Source organism: Trichechus manatus, unplaced genomic scaffold (genome assembly GCF_000243295.1).
Source record: "Trichechus manatus latirostris isolate Lorelei unplaced genomic scaffold, TriManLat1.0 scaffold00139, whole genome shotgun sequence".
NCBI lineage: Eukaryota > Metazoa > Chordata > Mammalia > Sirenia > Trichechidae > Trichechus > Trichechus manatus.
Genome location: NW_004444075.1, coordinates 4138131 through 4150012, shown reverse-complemented (window position 1 = coordinate 4150012; position 11882 = coordinate 4138131). Strand labels below are relative to the sequence as shown.

The 11882-nt window shown below is 41.5% G+C and overlaps 1 protein-coding gene and 1 non-coding gene across 2 annotated transcripts in view; one reads left to right on the top strand and one right to left on the bottom strand.

Moving 5' to 3' along the window:
• The first annotated feature begins 490 nt into the window (after positions 1-490).
• TRNAE-UUC (transfer RNA glutamic acid (anticodon UUC)) lies at positions 491-561 on the top strand. The gene has a single exon. It is a non-coding gene; the product is annotated as a tRNA-Glu (tRNA).
• Positions 562-1250: 689 nt separating this feature from the next.
• The window catches only part of SETD7 (SET domain containing 7, histone lysine methyltransferase), a 55326-nt gene continuing 44694 nt past the window's right edge, over positions 1251-11882 (bottom strand). The window contains exon 8 of the mRNA XM_004385480.3: positions 1251-7315. Coding sequence (XP_004385537.1) covers positions 7135-7315 — 181 coding nt within the window. The 3' untranslated portion in view covers positions 1251-7134. The remainder of the gene's footprint in view (positions 7316-11882) is intronic.

The following is an 11882-nucleotide window of genomic DNA, read 5'->3' as shown; positions in this document are numbered from 1 at the left end:
AGTGAAGCCATCTGGGCCAGGGCTTTTTTTTGTTGGGAGTTTTTAAATAACCTTTTCAATCTCTTCTTTTGTTATGGGTTTATTTAGTTGTTCTACCTCTGTTTGTGTTAGTTTAGGTAGGTAGTTTTTAGTAATTTGTCCATTTTCTCTTGGTTTTCAAATTTGTTACAGTACAATTTTTCATAGTATTCTGTTCTGATTCTTTTAATTTCACTTGGGTCTGTTGTGATATCACCCATCTCATTTCTTATACTGGTCCTATGGCTTTTTTAAGCCATCAGTTGAAGTTTCCTATTTTCCCTGATCATCTCATTTACATTCAGTCCGCTTAGCATGTATGTATTCAACTCAACTGTGTATTTAATTCATCAATCAAACACGTTTAGTTGATGTTACTAATTGTTCTGGCTTCATGAGTGTACACTGAGTGATGCCAAATATGTAACCTTTCTACACCCCTCTTTAGCTCTTACTATATGCTTTAAAGGGGGCAATGGTCGTTCAGTGGCAGAATCTTTGCCTTTCATGCAGGAGGCCCGGGTTCAATTCCTGGCCATTGCACCTCAAGCACAGCCAACACCTGTCTGTCAGCAGAGGCTTGAGTGTTGCTATTATGCTGAACAGGTTTCAGTGGAGCTTCTAGACTAAGATGGACTAGTAAGAAAGGCTTGGTGATCTACTTCCAAATATCAGCCAGTGAAAACCCTATGGATCACAAGTTAATGATCCATAACTGATCATGGGGATAGTGCAGGAGCAAGCAGTGTTTCCTTCTATTGTACAGGTAACAACAGCAATAATGCTTTGAAAATGGCAAATGGTTAGTGCACTTGACCCTCAGTATCCATGGGGATTTGTTTCCTGCAGATACCAAAATACCAGGATGCTAAAGTCCCTTAGATAAAATGCATAGTATTTGCATATAACCTATGCTCATCCTCCTATATACTCTAAATCATGTCTAGGTTACTTATAATGCCTAATACAATGTAAATGCTATGTAAATAGTTGTTATACTATTGTTTAGGGAATAATGACAAGAAAAAGTCTGTTTCACCTCCCTCAACTATTTTTGATCTGTGGTTGGTTGAATCCGAGGTTGTGGAACCTGAAGATACAGAGAGCCAATTGTATTACTTTTAAACAGCTAAAGCGTAAAGTCAGCTTAGGCAATTTAAATACGCAGGTAGATAAGAAAAATGTGACTGCCTCTCTGCCTTTGATGACTAAAACAGGAAGACAACGACAGATGATTGTATATTTTGTTTAATACTTGCATTGTTTCTATAGCGCAATTATAGCAATCTTTAAATTTACTTTTCATTACAAATATTTGTCAAGTTTTGTTTCAGAAACATTTTTCCTACTCTCTTGCACATGCACCCACAGACACACTACAAAAAACTCATTCATAACACAGTAAGGGCAAACATCATTCATGTAAACATCTTTCATTAATTTTCCATAATTAAAAAAAATCATAGAATCATAGATATTGAATAAGGCTCATAGATTTAGTTCAAATTCCATAAAAGACCAATCAAGGATGCCTGTTAACTGTGATGGGGTTAACTTTTTGTTGCAATCAATGCTGCAAGCTGACCCCTGTCTTTCAATCCTTAAACATACCTCACAACCTAATAAATGCATTTCAGGATAAAAAGGGAACATTGGAAACCCAGGAGAAAAACTTTTGAAGCAGGGAGCTCAGAACCATGGACATAACTTTCTCAAATGATAAGTAGGCATTACATCATCCCTGTAGTTTCCCAAAACACGAATGAAGTTTAATTATAGTAACCCAAGACCTAACTAAGTAGATATGTTAAGATATATTGGCATGTGTGTACATATTGCTAGAATACACAGTGAAAATTTGTCATAAGGTTTATCATTTCATTATATTCAGGACCAAAGTGAAGAAAAAAAAAAAAAAAAAAAGCCCACTCAATGTGAATATCGTTATTAAGGAGTTTTTCAGTAACATAAGAGTCAGGAGCGTTGGGAGGTATGTCCCAGGGATGTGATTGGTCTTTATAGTAAAATGACTTCTAACAACTGTGTAAAGTCACAGACAGAGGAAACGGGTTTTCTGTTCCAAGGACGTCTCCCTCTGGTTGGAAGTTTGGCGCGTGGGTGCATAGTCTTCCAGAGCTGAGACAGGAAGTGTACTGTGCTGAGAGATGGGCCCTTTGCCAGCTGCCCCTCTCTCATTCCTCTCTGAGAGGTGGAAGCCAGGAGGCAGGGATTGCTGGCAAAACCGTGAAGTCCCACCCTGGGGTCTGACCCCAACTCCACTGAGGACAGCCTCCCTGACGTGTGTGACTAGGCAGTAAGGGTGGCGGTGGATGGCGGCCAGGAAACCCAGTTCCAAGGTTCACACGGCCAAGTCTGGCTTCTGATTCTGCTGCCCTGCAAAGAAATTGTGCTCGGGGTAACTGCACCGGTGTCTCTAATGCCTCTGATTCACTCTCGGGCCCCTGAAAGGCCGTGGTGATATCACTAAAAGGTGAACGAACACACCTCCATTAGCACCTAACTTACCACCAGGAAGCGGCTGAGGCACTGGGGAAGCCTACGAGCTCCTTCCACGTCAAATGTAACAACGCGAGTGGAGCTGCCATGAGTCAGAGTTATATGTAGGCTTTCTGAGTTCTTAAAAATCAAAACTGATCCACATTATATCTCAATAGACTCAGATAATTCTCACCAAAATTTCTGTAATTTGTTTAAATAGCACTGGAATAATTCAACTTCATTTAAATATATTCATTCTACCATGAAAATATTTCATACAAACATCTATTTACATACAAACACATTAAAATTTGTGAAAAGGATTTCCACCCCTGTGGTTGTATGGCTTGAAATAGTTTCATTGCTTTTAATATGTATGCACACATTTGGCAAAACAAAACTATGAAAATTTAGTATTTTTAAAATTAAAAAAAAAAAAACACAAATAACATTGAGGCTCCAAATTCCTAAAGGGAAAATTCAAAGAAAAAAAAATCTATCAAGTTACCTCAGGTAGATGTAAATTTAATATATTTTGTGAACCTTTGATCTGTGGCAAATGAACATTACAACTATCAGTCTTGCAACATAGTTTTGCTTGTTTTTCTAAAACAAAAAAGCATTCTTTTAAAAGATGTCTGGATTCTAAATTACTAAGAAACTTTAGGCAACTGACTTAAAGCAAAACAGAAAACTAGACCTCTACCTTCTTGGAAGATTTTAAATGCATTTTGCAGTGAGTGATTTAAAACTTCACAGACTAAATGCAAGTTACTGAAGTGCCACATACTGCCTCAATGAGAAAACCACCCTTTATTTCACTGTGCACAGTTACTGCGATTTTAATAGTTAGAATCAAGTGTGGTAAATGGTTACACTTGGCCCTCACTGTTGGGCTTTTCACGTTGTTGGTGATGAACAGTTTTTCAAGTGTGAAGAACCCCCGGAGGACAAATAGGTTTAACTACAGTCTAAGACAGATTCCAAGAGGGTTTGAAAAACTGATTTCCTTCTTAGTTTCTCAGGCAGACCAGGGATGAAGCCGGTTAAAATAAGAATAGGTACTACAAAACTCAAGTCGTCTTTGTCTGTTTGCTTTTTATGTCATCATTCCTTTGCGTCGGAAATTCAATCCTTGCAATTGTTTTTGTTAGTCCATTCAAATGTCCATTTGGGGACATACTCCTACAGATTAGTTCCTATTCCTAACTCTAATGCAGGATAATTATTTAAACATAGATAAGATGCTAAGGAAGGATACAGTCATGCAAGAGTTGGACTGAGATGGCTCTGAGGGAAGCTTCTGGAAACTACTACGGTGTCATGCACGCTTATGAGCTCCAGCTGCTTCTGGGGAGACAAAGCTATCTGTTTACACCCCACCACATGTAATTGTCCACATTTCTGTTGTGATTAGGATGTTGATGAAACTATCAGATTCAGCTGCTTTCCTGACATATTTCCTTCTACAGTGGATTTAAAGATTCAGTAGAAAAATACATTCTGAGGCTTTTCCCCTCATACTTTGGTTTAAACAAGAATAAACCCTACCATTGTTGACTTCCTCACTGTTAATTCCTTACGGAACCTCAACCTGCTCGACTTTACCTACATACCGAAAACCAAAACCAAACCAGTTGCCACTGAGTCGATTCTGACTCATGGCGACCCCATGTTGTGTCAGAGTAGAACTGTGCTCCATAGGATTTTCAATGGCTGATTTTTCGGAAGTAGATCCCCACGGCTTTCTTCCGAGGCAACTCTGGGTGGACCAGAACCTCCAACCTTCCGGTTAGCAGCCAAGTGCATTAACCATTTGTGCCACCCGGGGACTCCTACCTACATATAGAACTCTGTTAACCTCAAGCCCCTCTCCCATTCCACTCTGTGACAAAACCTTACATTTGAGAATGTGTGTCTGTGGAGAGGGGTGGGGAGAGCAGGACAGACATAGCAGACAGAGACACAGAGGAAAATGGATAGAGATACACACAGAGGGGAAAGCACCCACAGGCAGACACCCAGAGGCAGTAACAAGGGAGTAGAGAACTCAGAACCGGGAGTGAGATGAGGGAAGAGAATGGGAGAGATTGGCTGGGGTGTTGTTATACACGGACACCCAGGCTTTCTCACATATGAAGAGAGAAAGAGGAAAGAGATGTGGCAGGAGAATGAAGAGCCAGAGGAAACCGGAAGTATGAAGAGTAAGGAGAAAGAGAAGAGGCTCAGCATGGGTGTAGCTTTTCCCTCTGATTTGACTCAGAATGTTATCACCTAATATCTGAAAAATTGATTAGCTGGTTAATCACTATTTACAACTCTTCAATCCCTTTTATATATATATAAAAAGTTAGAGATTCCTTTGCATGGGATAGTTAGGACAGAAATTATACTACACTGCAGCCGCGACCAGAGCACTGATCACCCTCAGGAATGAAGTCATTCTGAGCGTAGCTGCATCGGAGACGTAACCTGCAATATCCTCTCCCTGACCTGGCTCCACACCCAACTGACTGGGATAATTAAAGCCATCTTTCTCCTGATGACAGTCACTCACTTTGGGAGACGTATGAATTAAAGCACCTAAAGAACACAAGTCCAGAAATTCTGCCCATCCGTCACAGTTTACAGAACGGTATCATTCTGCAGAATAGAAGTGATCCTATCCTGGTGTTTGTTTTTTAAATAAAAAAACCTCTATTCCATTCCCTTCGTGGGAGATCTTTTTGGCAGCCCTGACGACTCCTTCCCATATGTGAACCATCCGTTTAAGCTTTCAAACAGGGATCTAACTGGACCTCCTGAGACTGCTGCCCCCTGGTTGCAAAGCGTGCAGGCCATGCGCCTGGGCACTGTTGGTGCTGAGAAGATGGGCACTCTGGGAAGCCTGGCTTCGCTAAGGGAAGGGTCACTTCTGTCCCTGTGGGGAGGGCTGAGTCCTATACTCAGAGGCTTCCTGAACGGAAAGTCTTCTGAGCAGCTCTGGATCAAGCACCTTTGCTAAATTCTTCCAAAGAGCAATGAGCAACCAACAAGAAATAGCCACCTACCTTCCTTCTGCCTGTGTCCTCTTTGCCTGCTCCCGGTCAGCCTACTCTAATCTACCAGAGCTCATTACCTACTGTGGTTTGGAAGACGTAAGCTTTCAAGACAAAACTGACTCAGGCAACAGATGACAGTCGCAGGTCGCCACAACTACTGCTCTACAGACCTACTCAGCTATTTCATCAAGGCGTCTAGAGAAGACAGAGCTACGGCATGTGGTGAGGGCACTTATAAAAAACCCCAAAACCTCAGCATTCATTCAGAGCAATCCCAGGTATGTTACAGACCTAATTAGCTAAACTAAAAACAGGGTTTTTCTTCTTATTTCTGCAGTTGTGATTACACAAGGCTTGCAAATGGCTGAAATGCTATTGATATTCTTGCTTTTAAACTATACAAGTGTTACTCTTAATTTACAATGCATTGAAGCAGGTAAGTGCTGCGAAATTACAATAAAGAACAGTTTTAGCTTTAGGGTTTGATTTGTATCTAGTGATCAGTATGTCTGCCTTAATAGCATTGATTAAAAAAAAAAAACAACTTCTAAATTCTGTGTCAGAATTCCAAGTTTGCTATTTAACTTTTGAATTCAATGCACTATGGCATAAGCCAGACTGCTCTATGTTATGTACATTTAATGTGTACCCAAGGAGAAAAATTACTAGCACTATTGCAGATATTGCAAAATTGCCACAGAGTTACTGCTTAGAAATATTAATTTCCCTCTCTTCTTTCTGAAAATATATATTACACCTCTTCTATAACTTAATGCAAACAAAGTAAACTCATTTCTTCTCACATCTTAAAGCAAAGATATCTTTGTTTACATGCGAGAATAATAATTCTATAATAATACTCCAGACCTATGAGCTGGTTTTTTATATTTGGACATAATAATGAAAGAATGATCTAGAAAGAGCCGGAGAGACCTACACACTGCCACTGACACAAAATCCATTTGGAAGGTTTTCTTTTGTAAAAGATATCTAAGATAGGGAATAGGACTGAGGGGTGAAATGAGTCGAAAAGTGGGCTTCTGTTCACTAGGAAAAAACAAAGCCATTCTATTGCAAGATACAGATCAAAGGTTAAAAGGCAAATTATACTACACTGAGAGAATATAAAAATGAGTAATTCTCTACCCTCCATACGGCACATATGCAAGTATAATAACACAATTTGCATTGGCCATAGGAAAAAAAGAACATCATGGAAAAACCACTGACTAAAAATGACTGAAAAGCCCCATTTCCCTTTTTCAGTCTAACCGTTTGGCATCTCTGAATGTGGTACAGATTTAGACTTGAACCACCCAAGAATATCACGCTGTCTTATGTCAAATGCTCGACACTACCTCTCAGTAGGACGTTGCTGCAAGGCTAGCTAATTTTAAATCTGGTATGAGTAATACAGTCAAACCTAGTTAGTATGCAAGAAAGTCGTTACTAACGCAGGGTGAGAGGATGTGATGTCACAGCATGAGCAGTCCCTGGTTGTCCCGTTGTCGGATAAACGTAGTGCATAGATCCAAGTTTTTACTCCAGGTCTCTGAACCCAAGACCACCAGGCCTTTCACTTCTGCTGGGTGGCTTGGAAGGCCTTCAGCTCCACCTGGTACCACTCCGGGGCTTCAGGCCCACTCTTCCCTGGGGGGCTGTGGTCATAGCCATAGGCCACGGTGAGCTCCTCATCAGCCTCCACAGCGCGGAGAGTGCGAATGCACTTGATGGTTCCAAAACGGGGGTGGACAAACCTAAACATCAAGATGAGCACAGTCATTCTCAGGCCAGATCAGGAGGGAAGAAGCAAAGCTAGTCAGGGCAGGGGCAGGATCACCCTCATACACCCTGCCTTCCCTGGACACCAGCAGCAGGGACTCAAAATGTGGTCCACCGATCAGCAGCTGCAGGGAGCGTGGCAAACTAGAAAACCAGTTGCTGTGGCGTCAGTTCTGACTTAGGGCGACCCCACCTATGTCAGAGTACAACTGTGCTCCATAGGGTTTTCAATGACTGATCTTTTGAAAGTAGATTACCAGGACTTTCTTCCGAGGTGAGTCTGGGTGGACTCGAACCTCACACCTTTCAGTTAGCAAATAAGCTCTTAACTGTACCACGCAAGGATTCCAGGGAGCTATTAGAAAGGTAGAATCTTAGCCCCAGCCCAGACCTACAGAATCAGAATCTGCATTTTAACAACACCCCCAAGTGATCAGTGTCGATTAACCAATAAGCAAGGTATGCACAGGTTTAACTGTGTTTACTTACTAATCTGTAGTGCACAATGGATATGGTGAAAAACAGGTGAAATTGAGCACTACAAATCAGTAAGTAAGCACAAGTGAGCCCGTGCCTACCTCGCTTATTGGGTAGTCAGTCCCTGCAGGTGATTCATATGGACATTAAAAGTTTGAAAAGCACTGCTCCACCCTCCTTTTGGAATCCCTAGGTAGTGCTCTGCTGCTAACAGAAAGGTTGGCAGTTCAAGTTCATCCAGAGGTGCCTGGAAAGAAAGGCCTGGTGAAAAACAGCCACTGAAAACCCTATGGAGCACAGTTCCACTCTGACACACCTGGGTGTCGCCATGAGCTGAAGTCAACTCAATGGCAACTGGTTATCTTCCTTTTGGAGTGTATCTGGCACTCTATATTTATAAACCAATGAATTGTCATCAACAGCAAAAATTTGTCCTTAATGAGAAATCAGTTCCTGTACAGCCCATCAGCATTTCAGCTCTTCTGGCCGATCCCTGCAGCATCAGATTACCTGGCTGTACCTCAGGAGAAGGGCTTTTGGATTTGTAAGAAAAAGCTCTGTGGGTTTTCAAAAGCAAAACCCTATATATTTCCTCTGTACATACAGAGGAAATACTATTTTCTGGAATAAAAGTAGATGAAGATTTCCTTCCAAGAGGAAAGTCTAGACTCCTCAGCCAACTGCTTACTTTAATATTGCCCTGTGAAGGGAGCAGTACCTCACACAGTAACAACTCCTCTCAAGCCTATGCTAGGACCATGTTCATCATCTATAGAAGAATCCTGATCAAAAGGGGGAAAAATGTAGAACAGATTTTAAAATTATCACGGACTTCAGACTTTCTGGAGCCACGGAAGCTAGATGAACCCCTGAAACTACTGCCCTGAGATCATCTTTAAACCTTAAACCAAAAATACCCCTGAAGTCTTCTTAAATCCAAACTATAGTTTAGCTTAACTAGTAAAAAAAAATCTGCCTTGAACATTATGCTCTTTTAAAAACTATCTACATGGGATCAAATTGATGGCAGCAATTCAAAAAATTAGACAGGAACCTCAAGGTGCAGTGAGTTTATGTTAACAGAGGTAGAACAACTCAGAAAAGGAGGGTGAAAAAGGTTGTACAACTTGAAGAATCTAATCAATGTCACTGAATTGTACATGTAGAAACTGCTAACTTGGTGTATGTTTTGCTGTGTATATTCTCAACAACAAGATAAATAAAATTAAAAAAACAAAAACGAAAGAGAGACCATGTTCATCTGCCAACGGCTCCCAACCCAGTTCACCTGCATGGCTCCCCACAGGACGACAGGCAGATAAATAAGTAACAGACTTAGCTCACCTTACAGCTGCTGAAACAGATATAGGTAAGGCATGACCAGAGAGAAATTAGCTTTCTTTTTCTATGCATCTGGTCAAATCAACCTCATTCGTTTATAGTCACATTTTGAATCAGGGACAGTTCAGACACTGATAGAGAAGTTTTTAGGCTGAGTTCGACTGGCACGTTGGCATGGCAGTAAGGACTTGGTTGGTTTCCTGTATCAGTGGTGGGGAAAGAAATGTGTCTGTAGTTTAGAGACATCTTTTGTGTAGAGTAGACAGGAACTCCCTTTACCTTGCACACAGAGGGGACTCAATGTCCCCCGTACTTGGCTGTCATGTTTTGTGGAAGGCAAACCTGAGTTCGAATCAGAAGACTTTGGTGTGAATCTTGGCTCTACTCAGTATTAGCGCATCTCCTTGGAAAGGTCACCTGATATCTCTGAATCTCACATTCCTTGTCTGTACAATCATGATAGTACTAGTGATACATATTCCACAGAGCCTCTGTGATGAGAAAATGGGATCACGTGTATAAAGCACCTCTACAGTGCCTGGTGGGAGAAGTGGTGGTTCAGCGGTAGAATTCTGGCCTTCCATGCGGGAGGCCAGGGTTTGATTCCCAGCCAATGCACCTCATGCTCTGCCACCACTTGTCTGTCACTGGAGGCTTGTATGTTGCTATGATGCTGAACAGGTTTCAGCAGAGTTTCCAGACTGAGACAGACTAGGAAAAAAAAGGCCTGGTGATCTACTTCCAAAAGTCAGCCAGTGAAAAGCCTATGGATCACAATGGTCTGATCCACACCTGATCAGGATGGCGAAGGATCAGGCAGCAATTTGTTCCATTGTGCATGGGGTCGCTATGAGTCGGGGAAGACTCAACAACAGCCAACAACATAGTGCCTGGTACAAAGTGAGGGCTCAACTAAGTTACTCTGTGTGTGTGTGTGTGTGTGTGTGTGTGTGAGTGTGTGAGAGAGAGAGAGAGAGAGAGAGAGCATGCATGTAAGTGCACAGAACTTCTGAGATTGTACTCCATTACAGAGGATATCCCTGGACCAAGGATTCAGGGATTCCTTATTAAAACCACAGCTCTTTGTCTCTACATTATTATATTTGATTAAAAAATAATACTCCTGAAATGGAGCTCTGGTTAACATTCTGGTGCACTGAAAAAAAATCATGTCTTGACTTTCTGGACCTAAAACTTCTCTTATGACCCTCTTGTATTGTCATTTTCCTGCACATGATCATTATTGTCAGAGAGTAGTTAATGGGCAGACTGAAAAGAAAGAACTCAAATAATCTCAGGTGCCGACTCTTCAAGCTGGTGGTAATACACAATGGCTAAGGGTGCTTACACCTTCCAGATGTGCATTTCCTCATCTGTGGTGGGAAGTAGTAATAGTGGTTGCCTTACTGAATTACTGGGAGGCAGTATACTCAAGAATAATACTCAAGAAGTATTTTGCACAGCACCTGACATAAAGTAAGTGCTTAGTAAATGTTAGCCGTACTCAGGGCTTCGAACCGGTTAGTTCTGGTTCGAACCCCTGCTGATAATTTTTATTTCTAACAAGTTCCCAGGTGATGCTAATGCTACTGGTTAGGGACCAATTCTGAGAACCACTAGTACAGCAGTGGTTCTCAAAATTTACTGTAAGAATCACCTGGGGATCTTGTTAAACTGTAGATTCTGATTCCGAATATCTGGGTGGAAAAGCAAATTCTCAGCCGGGGTTCCAACCGGAATGAACTGGTTTGAAGCCCTGGCTGTACTAGAAGCAGTCAAACCAAATCTCTGCATCAAGTGGTTCGGCCCCTTGTCGACGTGTTACCTGTATATATATTTACAGCTAGGAAAGGAATTTTTGTCTATTTGTACCACACAATTAAAAGAGCTTACAGAAGTGTTTTATTTATGTTAAAATGTACATAACAATACCAGTGATTTTAGAAATAAGTAAGTATCATGAATTGGTATCTGACTTTTATATCTGGTTATTATTCAAACGTCCTCCCATTACCCCCAAATAACTAAGATTTGGTCAGACTGGGCTTGCAAAAGAAACCTGCAGATTACAGGGACTGGATTTTGCACAAACAGTACCTTCTCTGGTCTTCTGGGCTCTCTTCTCTTTGGTGAGAAAAGTCACGTCCTTATAATGAAATCACAGAACTAATTTGTCTTAAAAAGAGTAGTCCAAGTTGCCTTTATTACCATCAGTTATCACCACTGTAAAGCGCCGTGAAGCTGTGCGCAGCCTGGCACGATGCTGTGGCCTAATTCACATGGGCCACGAAAGCCTCAGCGTTAATGGCAGTGTCAGTTTCATTTCACATGACACATGTCCTTTGCCATTTCAATCCACCCTTTAAACAGAAGTTGTAGCTTCATTGCTTGCTACCAACTGCCAAGAAGAACAAGTCACTGCCAGAACAATTTTTAAACCATCTCGAGGATGCAAGAAAGGACATTCTTGAGGACTCTCCAAATCCTGGCAATTTTTCTGCATATTGAATGCGCATGAATTGATCTTACTTATGCTTATGCTTATCCCAAGGTGTAACTGCAGAAAAGGCTGCCCACAGCTCAGTGACTCCCAGGAAGAACTGGCATTCCCAGGGCAAACTAAAGAGAGCAACCATGATGATGCAAAGATTCACACTTATCCTTTAAAGGAATAGTCAAAGAAACCAGAGACGCTTGGCTTTGGGAAGAGAACATTCAGGGAGC